Source organism: Ostreococcus lucimarinus, chromosome 11 (genome assembly GCF_000092065.1).
Source record: "Ostreococcus lucimarinus CCE9901 chromosome 11, complete sequence".
Classification (NCBI taxonomy): domain Eukaryota; kingdom Viridiplantae; phylum Chlorophyta; class Mamiellophyceae; order Mamiellales; family Bathycoccaceae; genus Ostreococcus; species Ostreococcus sp. 'lucimarinus'.
In genome coordinates this window covers 15641-31255 of record NC_009365.1, presented here as the reverse complement: position 1 = coordinate 31255, position 15615 = coordinate 15641, and the positions used below count along the sequence as shown (strand labels likewise).

The 15615-nt window shown below is 60.4% G+C and overlaps 8 protein-coding genes across 8 annotated transcripts; 4 read left to right on the top strand and 4 right to left on the bottom strand.

Annotated features, from left to right (window-relative positions):
• Positions 1 to 159: 159 nt before the first annotated feature.
• On the top strand, positions 160 to 1182 carry OSTLU_26345 (predicted protein; the record flags this gene model as incomplete). Its single annotated transcript, XM_001420362.1, has 1 exon — positions 160 to 1182. The coding sequence occupies one exon, from the start codon at positions 160 to 162 to the stop codon at positions 1099 to 1101; it is 942 nt and encodes a 313-aa protein (XP_001420399.1). The 3' UTR covers positions 1102 to 1182.
• A 34-nt stretch (positions 1183 to 1216) lies between these two features.
• On the bottom strand, positions 1217 to 3475 carry OSTLU_44147 (predicted protein; the record flags this gene model as incomplete). The annotated part of the gene is made up of 2 exons (XM_001420201.1): positions 1217 to 1948; positions 2063 to 3475. The coding sequence occupies 2 exons, from the start codon at positions 3473 to 3475 to the stop codon at positions 1217 to 1219; spliced, it is 2145 nt and encodes a 714-aa protein (XP_001420238.1).
• Positions 3476 to 3827: 352 nt separating this feature from the next.
• On the bottom strand, positions 3828 to 4295 carry OSTLU_8994 (predicted protein; the record flags this gene model as incomplete). The annotated part of the gene is made up of 2 exons (XM_001420200.1): positions 3828 to 4010; positions 4080 to 4295. Coding segments are annotated over 2 exons (399 nt in total), but the record flags the coding sequence as incomplete, so codon positions are not given.
• A 434-nt stretch (positions 4296 to 4729) lies between these two features.
• Positions 4730 to 5314, bottom strand: OSTLU_44260 (predicted protein; the record flags this gene model as incomplete). Its single annotated transcript, XM_001420199.1, has 1 exon — positions 4730 to 5314. One exon carries the CDS (start codon positions 5312 to 5314, stop codon positions 4730 to 4732), a length of 585 nt encoding a protein of 194 aa, XP_001420236.1.
• Positions 5315 to 5895: 581 nt separating this feature from the next.
• Positions 5896 to 9294, top strand: OSTLU_25190 (predicted protein; the record flags this gene model as incomplete). Its single annotated transcript, XM_001420361.1, has 1 exon — positions 5896 to 9294. The coding sequence occupies one exon, from the start codon at positions 5896 to 5898 to the stop codon at positions 9292 to 9294; it is 3399 nt and encodes a 1132-aa protein (XP_001420398.1).
• Positions 9295 to 9635: 341 nt separating this feature from the next.
• On the top strand, positions 9636 to 12500 carry OSTLU_26340 (predicted protein; the record flags this gene model as incomplete). Its single annotated transcript, XM_001420360.1, has 1 exon — positions 9636 to 12500. The coding sequence occupies one exon, from the start codon at positions 9636 to 9638 to the stop codon at positions 12498 to 12500; it is 2865 nt and encodes a 954-aa protein (XP_001420397.1).
• Positions 12501 to 12611: 111 nt separating this feature from the next.
• On the top strand, positions 12612 to 13622 carry OSTLU_17209 (predicted protein; the record flags this gene model as incomplete). Its single annotated transcript, XM_001420359.1, has 1 exon — positions 12612 to 13622. One exon carries the CDS (start codon positions 12612 to 12614, stop codon positions 13620 to 13622), a length of 1011 nt encoding a protein of 336 aa, XP_001420396.1.
• A 23-nt stretch (positions 13623 to 13645) lies between these two features.
• OSTLU_4215 (predicted protein) lies at positions 13646 to 14779 on the bottom strand (the record flags this gene model as incomplete). The annotated part of the gene is made up of 2 exons (XM_001420198.1): positions 13646 to 14569; positions 14633 to 14779. Coding segments are annotated over 2 exons (1071 nt in total), but the record flags the coding sequence as incomplete, so codon positions are not given.
• Between the last annotated feature and the right edge of the window lie 836 nt (positions 14780 to 15615).

Below are 15615 nucleotides of genomic sequence, written 5' to 3'. Positions count from 1 at the left end.
CGCCGTCGCGCGCGCGGTCGACCGCGGAGCGCGGCGCGTCGCATGCGCGTCGCGACGCGCGCGACCTGCGCGAGCGCGACGTCGACGTCGACGGCGACGGCGACGGCGACGGCGACGGCGCGACGCGACGCGACGCGACGGACGACGACGACGCGCGCGATGGCGACGGCGCGCGACCGACCGGCGGGACGCGAAGGCGACGGCGAAGGCGACGGCGACGGCGACGACGCCGCGCAGAAGAGGACGAAGAATCGCGATCGACACGCGGTGCACGAGCTGGCGGGGTATAAGATCGAGGGCGTCTCCGTGGGCGGACGCGAGACGTCGGTGGTGCTGCCGGCGCTGGGGGTGGCGTTCGATTCGGGGCGATGCCCGCAGCGGTGCGTGTACGCGGACGTGATGTGCCTGAGTCACACGCACATGGATCACGTCGGAGGGTGTGGGATGTACATCGCGACGCGCGGGTTGTTGAGCCTGACGCCGCCGACGGTGCTGCTGCCGAGCGCGCGGAGAGAGGCGTTCGGGACGTTTATAGAATCGCTGCGAGCGTTGGACGATAGCGAGTTGAATCATCGCGCGATCGGGATCGACCCGGGGGAGCGGTACGCGATGAATAAGTTGTTTGAAATCGCAGCTTTTAGAACGAGGCATCCGGTGCCGAGTCAAGGGTACGTCGTGTACGGCACGAAGCAAAAGTTGAAGCCCGCGTACGCGGGGTTGAGCGGACCGGAAATTAAGCGGTTGCGCGACGACGGCGAACAAGTGACGGATAAAGTCGAAGTCCCAGAGGTGGCGTTCACTGGAGACACGACCGGGGACTGGATCGACGACCCCGCGAACGCGGACGCGCTCCGGGCGAAACTTCTCATCATGGAGTGCACGTTCATCGACGACGCGGTGAGCAAGCACGACGCGGAGCGATTCGGGCACACGCACATCGACGATATCGTCGCACGCGCGGATAAGTTCCAGAACGAAGCTATTTTATTGATTCATTTCAGCGCGCGGTACAAGGCGGAGGAGGTGCGCGCCGCGCTCAAGGCGAAATTGCCGCGCGCTTTGTACGAAAAATGCACGCCCATGCTTGTCGGGTTCGATTGAGCTGCGCGGTACATCGGAGCGTCCGAACTGTTGTTACAAAAATATTACATGGCGGGAGTGCGTTTGTAGTGCGTTTAATGAATGTACTTCTTAGATCATATTTCAATCGCAAAGTCTACTTTGACGCCTTCTTCGCCTTCTTCGCCTTCTTTGACGTCGGTTGCTCGTCTTTCCCAGCTGAATTTCGTGGCTTGTCTCCATCCTTGACGCGGAAAAATCCCTCCGACCACGCCGCGGCGTCGCCGCTGTCGACCAGTTTTCCCACGGCTGCGTGGATTTCTTTGCGCGTTTTTGCATCCGTTTTCGTGCGAACGACGGCAGCGACGACTTTAGCGCCGTGGCCGTCGATCCAGGTTTTCAAGTTCGCCTTCAGCGCACTTTTCCAGAAAATGGGAACGAACTGGGCGTGCTTGACTTCTAAAGCCATGCGACGAAGCGTTCGCGTGGAGAAAAAGTTTGCGTGCAACGGCTCGAGCTTTTCCCCCAATTCCGCGTCGATTTGTTCGGATGTCATGGATGTCGCGACCGCTTCCGAAATGGCTTCAAATAGGTCGGTCATCTTTTTGTCGCCGACAGTTTTGTAAAAGATGTCGTCACACCCGCCCGCAGCGACTTCGAACAACACGTCGGACGCGAGGTTGCTTCGCAACATCGACGCCGCGTTCACGCTGCATGCTGCAACGAGGGAGTCTCCCAATCCTTGATGAAACAGTTCGGCGCGGCGCGTGCTCGCAGGTTTCTTGGCGATGCCAAAATCAGGACCATCCGCCGGCGCCTCTTCTAAACCGTCGTCGTCGTCGTCGTCGTCGTCGCCCTCTGGCGCTTCTTCTTCGTCTTCGCCGCCGAACTCATCATCTACGGTACCCATATCGTCATCATCGTCTTCATCATCTGAAAGGTCTTTGCCCACAGCTTTATTCGCATCTTTTTGGGCTTGACCGCCGCGCTTCATCGCCACAACGGTTTCTTCGGCGTCCTCGCGAACTTTTTGAGGATCCGGCATGCACTCGAGCAGGTGCGATGGGAAGTATCTTGTGGATCGAGGATTGAGGATGTGCAACAGCACACGCCGAGCGTTTTTGTGCGACGCCACTTCTGCCAAACTCTCTGCCTTGAGCTCACTCACGACGCCCTTGCCCAACAACTGCGTGTCGTCCACGCAATCGAAGAGCGAGGCGATGACGACGTGGGCGTAATCATCCTGCGATACCCTCGAAACTTGACCTTTCAACGCCTTGATCACCCCCTTGCGCTGCTTGGCGCCAGAGTGTGCAAGTATCATATTCACCGCGTGCGCGCCGTCCTTCGTGTGCATCATGCGAAGCAAGCCGGCGGCGGCTATCGATCCCGCCGCCTCGGCTTTTGTGCTCGGACCGCCGACGCTGAGATACTCCGCCAATACCCGATGGATCACTGATGAAGATACCAAGCCCTTTTCCAACACTGGAATCATCGTCACGTTGATGTGACGAAGCATGCCTTGGCGCTGCGCCACGGGCTTGAGGAGCAAAGCTTCGCGAAGCGACTTGACGTCGTCCGCTGCGCCGAAGTGCACGAATTCTGGACCGTAAAACTCAAAAGTCATCGCCTTCTTTTCTTTCGCCGAAGCCGCGTGAAACAAAGCCTCAACGATTTGTGACCCCACGGGATGTCGCGCCAATCGCGCGATTTGCCCGCGCAAGTTCCCAACCAGCGCCGGTATCTCCTTCTTGTCCGCGGCGTCTATGAGTTTGCGAACCAGGAAATTCCCGTACAGCGACTTTGACAGCAACGCCATCTGCGGCGTCACTTCGCTCATGATCTTAGCGCACTGCTCGGTAGTGCCGTATTTCAACACCGCCTGCACCACGCGCGAACCTTTGTGATTGTTTGCCAACTCGGGAACCTTCCCCACGCACTTTTTGTAAATTTCGTCGCACATCGCGCTTCGATCCGTCTTGGACACCTTTTTGCCTCGCATCCGTTCCCAAATCTGCGCCAACTCCTGCACCAGCGCAAAGTTTGGTTTTCTCAGCGCCTTCATCTCATCGCTCTTCGCCTTGGCTTCTTTGCGACTCAATTTACTAAAATCCACCTTCTCCGCGTTTGCCGCGGCGTCGCTTCGCTTCTTCTTCGGCGCCGCGTCCTCGCTCGAACCAGTCTCCTTGTCGCTCGTCGCTCCCTTCTTTCGCTTGCCAAGCTTCTTCCCTTGCTTAACGTTTGATTTCTTCCTCCGCTCGAGCTCGATCGCGCGCTCATCGTCGTACTGCGACGCGTCGCCGACGTTCACGAGCGCGGGCGCGGCGGCGGCGGCGCTCGGATTGAATTTATTCGTGCGTTTCGCCGCGCGACGCGCTTTAGCGCCACCGCCAGCCTTAGACTCGGCGCGGGGCATGTCGCTTCGCGTCGGACGCTCGCGTCGAGATCGCGATCGCCGAGCGTCGCCGATCGTCGAGTTGTGCGGTCGACGGCGCCGCGGCGCGCCGCAGCCAAAGCCAGGCAGCAAAAGCCAAAGCCAAAGCCGGAAGAATCGCGTGGATAACGGTGATTTACAAAAGTACGACTTAATCTTCGTAGATGCGACACTCATCATCGTCCGGCTGCGCCTCGCAGAATTCCACGACGCCCGGGGAGTCGTTGATCTCGGAGACGATTTTCGGGTCGCTCGCATCGAGACGCATCACCTCCTTGGCGAACGACTCCTTGTCCGACGTTTGTTGCGCCAACAGAAACGCTTGAAAAGTCCTGCGCATGATGTCGCCGCGAGATAAAATCCCGACTAACGCGCCGCGATCGTCCACGACGGGCATGCGCGCGAGATTACCGTTGAGCATCAATTCCGTCGCCTCCACGAGGGGCATGTCCGGCGTGCACGTCGTCGCCTCGTGCATCGCCGTCGATACCTTCGACCCGCTGGCTTTATACATGCGCTCTTGCAAGTTGTGAAACTGACTCCACATTTCTTTCACGTTCCCATTAAACTCATCGCATCGTCCAACGCGCGGAAACATCCCGTCATCCGCCACGCTCTTCGTCGTCTCCTTCTTCCCCACGCGCGCCATGAGGTCGTACTCGCTCACCACGCCCAAAACCTCACCACTCGCGTTCACCACCGGCACGGCGCTGATTCGATTATCGACTAACAATTTCATCGCCTCAAACACGCTCTCATCCGGTCGCACCGTCAGCACTCGCGACGTCATGACGCTTCGCACCACGTCGCGATTGACGATGTTTTCAATCTCGTCCCACGTCAGCGCCTCGTCGTTCGGCGATCCGACCGCGCGCGTTTCGCACGTTCGCGCGATCGACGCGCGCGATCGCGCTTTCACCGCGCGCGTCACTCGCGCGCTCGTCGTCGACGCGCACGTCGTCGCGGTCCGCTGATTTTGATTTCGCGCGCGGTGTCGACGATGGCGACGTCCCGACGACGACGGCCTCGCGTCGGCGCGCGGCGCGAGGGCGTGCATGACGGCGACGAACGCGTCGGCGCGCGGCGATCGTCGACGGTTCCGACTCGCGAGCGACTCGCGCGCGGCGCGACGGTCAATGACGCGACCGACCGACCGAACGAGGGATCGATCCGCCGCGCGTCGATTCGCGCGTGGACGACCGCGGGCTCGAGGCGGGGCGTTGAGAGTTTATGTAATTACACGGTGCCCGACGAAACCTGACCGTTACGCGAAGGAGGCTCTAAGAACGAGAAGAATCCTTTATTGTCGTTCGCGTCCTCGACGAACAAATCGTCCGGAACGCGCGCCGCGGCGTGCGCGCCGACGCCGAGCAACGCCACGCCGAGGCCGCTAAACAAAACCGTGCCCGCGCTCGTGAGCATGAAGATTACGAACGCGCTCAGCGCGGACATTCCCATCAACGTCTCGCGATGACTCAACTCTCTATCTCCAATCTTAAGCGGTTCGCTGCGAACGGAAAACACGTACACCCACGCCGCGGCGACGGAGCCAAAAATCGCCAACGAGCTCGGATGAAACAACACAAAGAGCGAGAGCACGGCGCTCGCGAAGACCAAGTAGTTGATTCTGAAGTAGTTTAAGTTTTTCTGCATCCTCGACGTCGCGTCGCCGAAACTCACCGGACGCGCGTACGCCGACGCATCCAATATTTCACTCATCGGTTTCTGTTGCGCCCAGACGTGTTGCGCCGACTCCTTCACCCGACCGACGGCGCCGAAGACGCCCGCGCCCGCGCTCGCGCTCGCCGCGTCGACGGACATTTCGCGCGAGATCTACGCCGCTTCCCGAGGTTCGCGTCGGTGGTTTTCCTGCGGTTCGTCGCGTCGCCGTCGTCATCGGTCAGTCTCGCATCGATCGTCGCGTCGTCGCCGCCATCGGCCGTCGCGCCATCGGCCGTCGCGCCGTCGCCCCGTTCGTCGTCGTCGGGGGTACGACGCATCCGGCCGCGCGGCGTTCATCTTGCGTCGAATCCGTCGCGCGTTCGCGCGCGATCGTCGCGATCGTCGCGATTTTCGCGTCGATCGCGTGATATCGAGTCGCGCGCGCGTCGAGTCGATCGCGTCGTCGCGCGCGTCGCGTCGCGCGCGCACGCACCGCGCGCGCGCCTCGCGTCGCGAAGCGCCGTCGCCGCGGCGTCGCGTTATCCGCGCGTCCGAACCCGCGCGATCGACTCGTGTGGGCGAACAGTGCGGTGTCGTTTTGGGTGGTATCCGTGTGTGACGTGCGTCTGATGGTCGATCGACGGTCCGTGTGTGGAGCAGTGCCCCGCCGCGACGCGCGTCGGTTACGACGCGCGACGGGACGACGGCGCGCGCCGCGCGCGACGCGCGCGATCGAGCGGATGACGACGCTGGACGACGTCGATGCGCTCGATGCGGTCGTGCGCGACGCGTTCGCGCGGACGAACGACGCGCGCGCGACGGCGAAGGCGGCGGACGCGTCGCGCGCGCTGGACGCGCTGAAACGCGACGCGCGGGCGTGGGCGGTGTGCCTGCGCGCGTACTCGCGCACGACGTCGAGCGAGACGAAGTTTTGGTGCCTGCAGACGCTGACGGAGGCGCTGGCGAAGGAGGCGAGAGGAGGCGGGACGACGATGTCGGACGAAGACGCCGAGACGCTGCGACGAGCGCTCGGGGCGTGCGTGAGCGAAGCGACGGGCGAGAGCGCGACGGGAGGAGACGGTGGAGATGATCGACGGAGTTCGGCGGCGACGGCGGCCTCGTCGACGTCGACGCCGGCGTTCGTGAAAAATAAGCTCGCGCAGGCGTGCGCGTACGCCGTGGCGCTGGAGTACCCAGAACGATGGCCCTCGTTCTTCGCGGATTTGGCGAATCTATTGAGCCGAGGGACGCAAGGCGTGGATATGTTCACGCGTGTGCTCGAGGCGATCGACGAGGAGCTGATCGCGACCGTGGACGCGGGAAGAGCAGGGAAGGAGGACTTCGCGCGTTCGATGCGCATCAAGGAAGCGATGCGAGCGGATGGGAGCTTGCGCTTAGTTTTCGATGCTTGGAGGCAGTGTTTGGAACATTATGCGCGCGTCGATCCACGCGTGGCGACGCGGGTATGGTCTGTCGCGCGGCGATACGTCGAGTGGGTGGACGTCGGTCTTGTCGCGAGCGAAGAGTACGTGAAGGGCGCCAAGGAGTGTTTGATGCTCGACGATTTGAGCGGCGCGGCGGATGAAAGTTTGCGCGCCGCGGCGGTAGGGTATTTGCACGCCGTCATAACGAAAGGCATGGAAACGAGTGCAAAAGTGCGCCTGATCATCAGCACGAAGATCGTAGAAGTGTGCGCTCGGTTGCAGGTGATTTGCGCGGCTACCCAGGATGATTTCGACGAAGAATTCGTAACTCAGGTGACCAATCTCGCCGCCGCGGTCGCCGCGGAGCTTTTGAACGCCAACAAAGTCGAGAATATAACGGCTCTCGGTGTTGAACTGTCCGCTGAGGTCAGTTCGTCCTTGCATCAGGTGACTCCGTTGGTTTTGTCGAGCATCAGTTTTAAGCACGAGCGCGCCGTGCTCGTGGCGCTACCATTCCTCACGGCGTACATTGGGTACATGAAATCACAGCCGGCGTTGTTGAATGCGGCGCAGCCGGCGCTTACGTCGGCGTGTCAGGCGCTCATAGCGCGTGGGGCGTTCCCTACAGAACACATAGACGGCTTGGATTGGAACGACGGCTCCAACGCCCTCACGCAAGAATTTGAAGCGGACGTCTTCAGTCTTCGCGCTGAACTAAACGTGCAGCTGAAGAACATAGCGCGGCTCGCACCACACTTGGCGCGCGAAGTCGTTCGTCAAGTCTTGATGAGCGCCGTCGTGGGTAGTGGCGAAGGAAACCAGCTTTGCTGGCAAAACGTCGAGGTCGCGATTTCGGCGCTGTTCACCCTGGGAGAAGGCGCCGACGACGCCGCGGTGAAACCCATGTCCATCGCGGATCGAGCCAAGGCGACGAACGGCACCGGTGAGGTCACAGACACCCCCCTCGGAGCGCTAGTGGTATCGCTTATACGCGAATGGGGCACGAGTGTTGGTCGCGCGGCGTACCATCGCCTCGTAGCGCCGACGTTTTTGGAGATTTGCGTCAGATATCACGCCGTTTTGGAGCGCGATGACGCCGCTCTAGTCGCCGCCTTGACTGCGTTCTTAGACGAGCGAGGTATAGGTCACGTCGATCTCGCCGTGCGGTCGCGTGCATGTTACTTGATTTCGCGTCTGTCCCGACCGCTTCGCTGCAAGCTTTCGGATAAGGTGGAAAACATCATGTGCGTACTCCCGGCCTATCTCACGGAATTCGCGAGATCGTTGCCGGAACCGGCGACGCAGAACGCTGCGTTTGTATCTGTGAGCGCGGCTGGTATTCAGTCTCGAGCGATGGCTGAGAGCGGAAACGACGATCGGTTGTACCTGTTCGAAGCCTTCGGCACGATGCTAGGCGCGGATGAGGTGAAAGAAGAGGAACAGTATAGGTATTTATCGCAAATCGCCGCTGGGCTTTGTCGTCAAATCGAGGAAGTCGCGGCGGGAGGACAGTCGGGCGAGGACGCGCCAATTCGCATCGCATTGGCAACGCGCGCCATCGTGGCGTTCGGGAATATATCCAAAGGATTTTCGCAGCGAACATGTTTGACGAGTAGACCTCGCACTGGAGAAGTGTTTAGATCGTGTTTGGAGATGTCGCTTCGATGTCTCGACGTGTGGCCGCGAGACGCGAGCGTGCGCAATCGTGCCACTGGTTTCTTGCACAGAATGATTGATTTGCTCGGACCGACTGTGACACCGTACTTGGCTCCGACGGTCCATAAGCTCCGTCGCGATGCCGACGCCGTGGAGCTTCGCGAGACGTTGGTGCTTTTCAATCAACTCGCGTCGACGTACGCCGCCGAGCTCGCGCCATTTGTTGTTGAAGTATTACCAGGTCTTGCCGCTCAAATCTTCAACACGATCTCCAGCGCGTACGCACAGGCATCGGTTGAGTCCGTGGGGGGGAGTATTGCCACGAACACGGAAGTTGTGCGCGAAGCCGACGAGCTCGAACGTATGTGGCTTACTACGACGGCGGCCCTCGGCGCCAACGCGCTCATTGCGCCCACATTCACGGGATATCCCAACACCAAGCGTACCGCGCCGCTCAGAGAGCAGCTGTTGTCGCATCTTGTCCAAGCTGCGCAGTCGCACGGCATGGTGAGCGCGCGCAAAGTCGCCCTGACCGCGCTCAAGAGCTTCGTTGAAGAATGGACGTTGGACACATCGCCCGACGAACCACCTTCGCTCGAAGGTGCGCCGACGTCGTCAGCGCCTGCCAAAGGACCGAGAGATGAACGCGTACCAGGCTTTACGCGATTCGTTGTCGAACGCGTGTGCGTGGAGTGCTGCATCTTACCGCCTATACGCGGTGATTTAGACCTCTCCGACGCCGTCTCCGTCGGCGCGCTCAACGAATCCTTCGCCATCCTCGCCGTCGTCCACGCCCGGCAATCCGACGCCTTGACCACCGCTCTGACGCACATCTTCCGTCACTCCATCTTACCCAGTCATTCTCCCGATCGCATCGACGCCATCGTCAACGAGTACATCCGCGTCCTCGCCGCCGCCGCCGCCGCCGGCAAGCCGCATTTGCGTTCGACCAAACCCGCGCGCGCGCTCGTCGACGCCGTCCGTCGCGAGATCGGCGCCGCGCCCGACCGCGGTCGCACCTTAGACCTGACCCCTAGACTCGCCAAGCGAGGCGTGTGATTCGACGCAACCAAACGAAGCGAAACGTAAAGCGGTCGTCGCGCGCCGGCGTTCGCGGTCCGACCGACCGACCGACCGCGGCACCGCTCCGGCGCCGTCTCCGGCCCTTTCATCCGAAGAACGCGACGCGCGCCGACGCGCCGACGCGCCGACGCGCCGACGCGCGCGCGACGAAGACGGCGTCGACGATTTCATCGCCGTCGCGCCCGCGAGCGACGCGCGACGCGCGCGCGACGACGACGACGCGACGGCGCGGGAAGATGAACGACGTCGACGCGCGCGACGAAGCGCGCGACGGCGACGGCGACGACGAGGAGGAGGAGGCGGCGCGCGCGAGAACAATGACGCTCGCGCGCGACGCGCGAACGCGCGGTGCGGAGCGCGAGGGCGACGACGCGGAGACGCAGTCGAGAGGGAAGAAGCGCGCGCGACGCAAACGCGACGACGCGGGAAGGCGGGACGCGCGGACGACGTTCGGAGGATTTGCGACGCTGCCGACGGAGCTGGTGGTGAAGATAATGAAAGAACTTGATGGTTACTCGCTGGCGATGGCGACGTGCGCGTGTAAGGATTTTGAAGCGACGGGGAGGGAAAACGACGAACTGTGGCTCGAGTTGTTGATTAAACTCGAACCGCGCGCGCTGATGCGAGAGGATTTGATGCAAAACGGCAGTGGGAAGTTTCGTGCGTTCAGCTACAAGGAGTTGTTCATGTGGCGTCTTCACACGCTGAAAGGGTGCGCGATGATGAACACGAAGGCGTACGCCGAGATGGCGGCGCGGGGCGACGCCACGCGCGCGTTGAGCGCGGACGCTTCCGGACCGAGCTCGAGCGAATTGCGGTCGAAGATTGGTCACCTCGGTAGACTGGCCGTGATAAATCAAGAACAATTGTTCACGTGCGATCCACGACCGAAGGGGGGACTCATTTACAACGTATACGACAGCGGGATGAACTCGTTTGTTCCGCATACGCTCCTGTGGTCGCCGAGGTCGGAATTACTGGCGTGTGCTTTCCTCGTGAACGGCGCGGAGTCCAAAACGTGTCATAGCAAGATTATACTGTCTGCGCCGAAGGCAGTACTCACAGGGCAACTGAAGTTTGCCCGGGGCGACGCGCTTACAAACACAAATGCAGAGGTGTCGACGCCGCGACACGGGCGACATCCATACGAAGCTCCGCCCATGAATAATATCATAGCGTTACCGCATGGGTTACAGTGCGCACACATGGCATTTGCGCCTTGTGGGACGATGTTGAATATCTTGCACAAAGACCGCATGGAGTCGTCGCTATATACGCTCGATTGTGCAATCAGCATTACGTCCTTGTACGGTCCCAGTAACGGCAAGAGTGGCACTTCGCCCGTGCCGCCACCGTCAGAGCACGTCACGAGGGTTGCGAGCGGTACGGATAGCATCCGATTCGCCATCTCTCCCATCGATAACAATTCCTTGCTGATGTTCGGCGATCAACGAGAAATCATGTTGCTGAGGAAACAAGGAATACGCGGGGGCGCGATCCCGCTGTCTGATCGTTGGCCGGGAACTCGAGCGTTTGACGAGGTTTCGTCAGACGACGACAGTCTGTACGCATCAGATGGTTTTGAGCGCGAATACGAAATGCCCCCGGATGCGGTCGATGTTCCGAGATCTCTCAATCATTCTCTCACATCGGCAAACTCAAACGCGGCGCACCCAGCGTGCGACACAGCGTCTGAGCCGCTCGAATCCGCCTTTCAGGACGACATTCACGAGCGAGCGACACGCGATTGTCAAGAAGTGGTGTCAACGCCCAAGATGACTTGGTGGCAACAGCTCAGTCGTAACATTCTCGCCGGCGTAAAGTCTGCTACTTTGGGCGCGCGGGGCAACGAAAAACCCTCGACTTCGGCAAAACGCGATGAAGATTCGGAGCATGGCGCGCTTAAACGTATAAAAGACTCTGCAAATAGTATTGATCGCAGTGATTGGAGTTGTCTCAAGGCGGGCACGTGGTGGTCAAACATCCCCAACTTTCGTAAGTTGACGGATATCTTGGTGAAGGAACACGCCAAACAACCGCTCGCGCGACTGTACACTGACGAAACGGCAAAGCGCATCGAATGGGTTCCTTCCAAGCGAGGCGACGTTAATGGGCGTGGGTTTTGGCTTTTACCGTCGTCTATCCCGGAGCGTTATGATGATGATCATGATACTGCGTACTACGCCTTCCTCGTCATGGTTCCGGTGCCGTCGGAAAAAGCGATCAAGGAACGAAAGATAAAGCCCTTCATCAGCGGGGACGACGACGAACTGTTTCAAAATATTAGTGAGTGCGTGATAACTGAAATCTCGCCCGCACCAGCGTACGCGGAGCCCAACATAGTCGCTCGGTTTCTTTATGCTGGAAGGGCGGGAGGTCGCCAAGTCGTTTGGTCGACCGTAGACGGCCTCTTCGTGCGCTGTGTAGACTTTAATCTCGACGCCGAGGGCGACTGGATGGGTCCTCCCACTCTGGGTCCGATGATGCAGGTGATCGATTTCACGAGCATCTTGAACGGTGCGAACAGATGGAACAAATCATACGATGAAGTTAGCGTGCGAAACTATGCTTCCTGGAACGGTTCGCGCCAAGTTCCCGTGTTATCTGTGGTGAATGAGGTCTTGCGTTACACCATCGAGGTGATTCAGTGGAGCCCGAGCGGCGAGCGCCTGCTGATCCTTATGGCGGTTCACCTCGCGTACGAAGAGCCGGTGCAGGCCGGTGAATATTATACTGTGCATCAGTGGATTTGTTGGGATCCACCCCCTGTGATGTCCGACGATTCTGAGAAAGCGCTGCACCGCGTCCCGGCGGGGGAGTGTCACGGCGTTTTATCGTTCGGGTCTCGATTCATCCCGTCGCAAACGTTCCGGTCGGAGTGTTCCGAGAAGATGGACAACTTATCCGGAGGTATTAATTTGTGGAGTCCTGAAGAAACTGCCATAGCGTTCGGCATTCAAGTACCCAGAGTCGTGCCGACGCATGAAAGCAGCGATTACATAGTCATCCAAAATTTCCCTCGCGTCAACTTTGACGAAATTGAGCGACGAAGCCTCACGGGTGAGGCGCCGCCGCTTCAACAAGACGGGTCCGTGGCATCCTTGCCATATCATTTGAACTACGTCGATAGCGCGTTAGAGTACGTCTGCGAAGGCACGTATTGTTCGTGGAGTCCGACGTGAGAAGGGCGTTTGTAACTTGTTTCTTTGCAACCTCCAACGCACACTCTTTGCGTCCTCTAACTTTGCATCCACACATCTCGGCGACGCACACGAAATTCCGCCTACGGAACGATGTCATCCCTCGCCGATGAGGTTACGACGATCGCCTTCGAATCGCTCGCCGTGGACGCGCACGCATCGTTCATCGTCAACGCGAGCGCGAGCGAGGACACGCTCGAACACGCCTTCACCGAACACTTGCGATTGTCGGGCATCTATTGGGGCGTCTGTGCGTTGGCGACGATGGGAAATCTGCGCAAAACGATGGATGCGGACAAACGGGAAGAGATTTTAAGTTACGTCGCGAGCTGTCGATGCGAATCGGGGGCGTATAGCGGAGGTGCTGGGCACGACGGGCACGTGTTGTACACACTCAGCGCGGTCCAAATTTACGCGTTGTTCGACGCGATGGATCGAATCGATCGCGATTCGGTGGTGAATTACGTCAAGGGACTGCAGTTGGCGGATGGCTCGTTTCAAGGGGACGAGTGGGGGGAGGTGGACACGAGATTTACGTATTGCGCGTTGAGCACTTTGCGTTTGCTCGACCGTCTGCACGAGGTGGACGTCGAAGCCGCGTGCGCGTACATCAACAAGTGTAAGAATTTCGACGGTGGTTTCGGTGCTACGCCGGGAGGCGAGTCACACGCCGGTCAGGTGTTCACGTGCGTAGGGGCGCTGGCGATTGGGAATAGATTAGACTACGTCGACGGCGATTTGCTGGGCTGGTGGCTCGCGGAGCGACAAGTGAAGGTTGGTGGGCTGAACGGGCGCCCAGAGAAGCTCCCGGACGTTTGTTACTCGTGGTGGGTGCTAAGTGCGTTGAGCATACTGGGTAAGACTCACTGGATTGATCGTGGGGCGTTGGCACGTTTCATTTTGCGATGCCAAGACGAAACTTCGGGAGGGATTTCCGACAGGCCAGACGACGAGCCAGACGTCTATCACACTTTTTTCGGCATCGCCGGTTTGAGCTTGATGGGACATCCCGCTGTAGTGGAACCTATTGATCCTGTGTTTGCGTTGCCGAACTCGGTGTTGAAGCAGCTCGGCATCGAGCCGTGGTCAGCGCGCAAATGTTAGCTAAAAGCACAATAATACTACAAAGCCCAGTCTGGCATCGGACACTCAAACTCCCACCCTTCGCCGCTATATCGCACGCAGTGTAACCATATCGCCTCTAGGTCGATTGCCTGGTCTCCAGCGTGCACGATTCTCGGGCAGTGTGGACACAAATCGGAGCTCTGCTCCCGGCTCTTGCGGGGAGCGGAGTAATCGATGGCGAGCGACTCGTCTTTGACTAATTCGCCCGCTTCGTTCAGCACGGTGACGTCGCACGCGTGCTGAATCGCTCGAGCGCGCTCAACTTCGACCAATGCACCCCCATACGCGACATCATTTGCGATTGGATACCCGAGCATGGCTAAGTGCGCTCGTATTTGATGCGAGCGTCCGGTGAAGGGTTCGCATCGCACGAGCGAAGTCCCGTCAACGAGCGTCTTAATACACGTAAATTTCGTAGACGCATCCTTGAATGACTTCAAAGTCCGCTCGTCGAGATCGGTGACACCTTTTTTTCCGCGCCAAATCGCCACACGGCCTTTGCTATCGAATCCTAAACTCTCTACGTTTGACACCGGCGTCGCGTCACCGTCGTTGAACGCTCCTCGCACGCGCGCGACGTACTCCTTCCGCATCTCTCGCGCCTCCATCTTCACTCGCATCTCATTCGCGGCTTCTGACGAACGTGCAAGCAAGAGTAACCCCGACACGTTCTTATCGAGCCTGTGAATGGGAAATAACCGTCCCAAATCCCTACGCGACGCCGCCAGCAAAGCGAGCACCGTGTTTCGCCTGTATTGCCCCGTGGGGTGTACGGGCACCGTCGCCGGTTTCCACACCGATACGACGTCATCATTGACAGTCAACACGCGCACTTCATCCGCCATCACGGGAGGTTCATGCCTGTGTATGAAGTGTCGCACGCGGTTTCCTCCGGCGAGCATCGGCCCGTCTTCGTGTTCTCGCGCCTCGTTCGTCGTCTTCGTCGTCGTCTCCTCCCCGTTCGTCCGCGCGCACCCGTTCGCCTCCACGCACAACCGTCCCATCGCGTGTGCTTTCACGTAATACTCTTTCGGTCGCATCGGAAACTCACTCGCGAATAAATCGCACAGCCTCCGTCCCGCCCACCGCGCCTTGACGCCGCACACAAAGTCAAAGTCGTACGGCGCGCAGTACCTCAACTTCAACGCCTCGTCCACGCGATAATCGCGCGTGATCGACGGTGGGTGCGCGAACAAATCGTTTCGTTCGATCACGGCGTCGAGGGCGTTCCCGACGCGCGCGCCATCTCGCGTCGTCGCCGCGCGCGTCGCCGCGTCGTCCCGCGCGCGCGCGCGCGCGTCGTCCCGCGCGTCGTCGGCGCCGTCGCCGTCGCCATCGTCGCCGGCGTCGTCGGCTCGCCGCGCGCGACGTGGCGAGCGTTCGTCCATCGCGCGTCCCGCGCGCAGCGCGCGCGCGTCGCTCGTCGGTTTCCTTCGCTTCGCGCGCGTCGCCATGCGTGGACGAGTGCGGTCGCGCGCGCTCGCACTCGCCGACGCGCGCCATGTACGCGCGCAAGCTCGCGAACGAGGTCGTGGCGCGGCCCGGGGAGGAGCCGTGCGCGACGTACGACGCGCGCCCGCTGCGTCCGGCGAGCGAGAACGCGCGAGTGATGAAACTTTGGCGAGCGATGGGCGCGCGCGACGGGGACGACGGCGCGCGCGGGACGGGGACGGGGACGGGGACGACGGCGCGCGCGAGGGACGCGGTGACGGTGCTCAAGGCGCTCGCGGTGATGCCGTGCGAAGCAGAGATCGCGCGAAGACGCGAAGCGAGGATGGACCCGTGGACGCGGAGGGCGACGACGAGCGCGAGCGACGACGAGGCGGAGGAGACGCGAGCGACGAAACGAGGAGGGAAACGGGCAAAGTCGACGACGGGGAAGAAAGCGAGCGGGGGCGTGGGGAAGGTTAAAACGGACGAGCGATCGGTGCGCCTGCGCGAGGCGGCGAAAGAGGCGCTGAAGCTCGCGAGC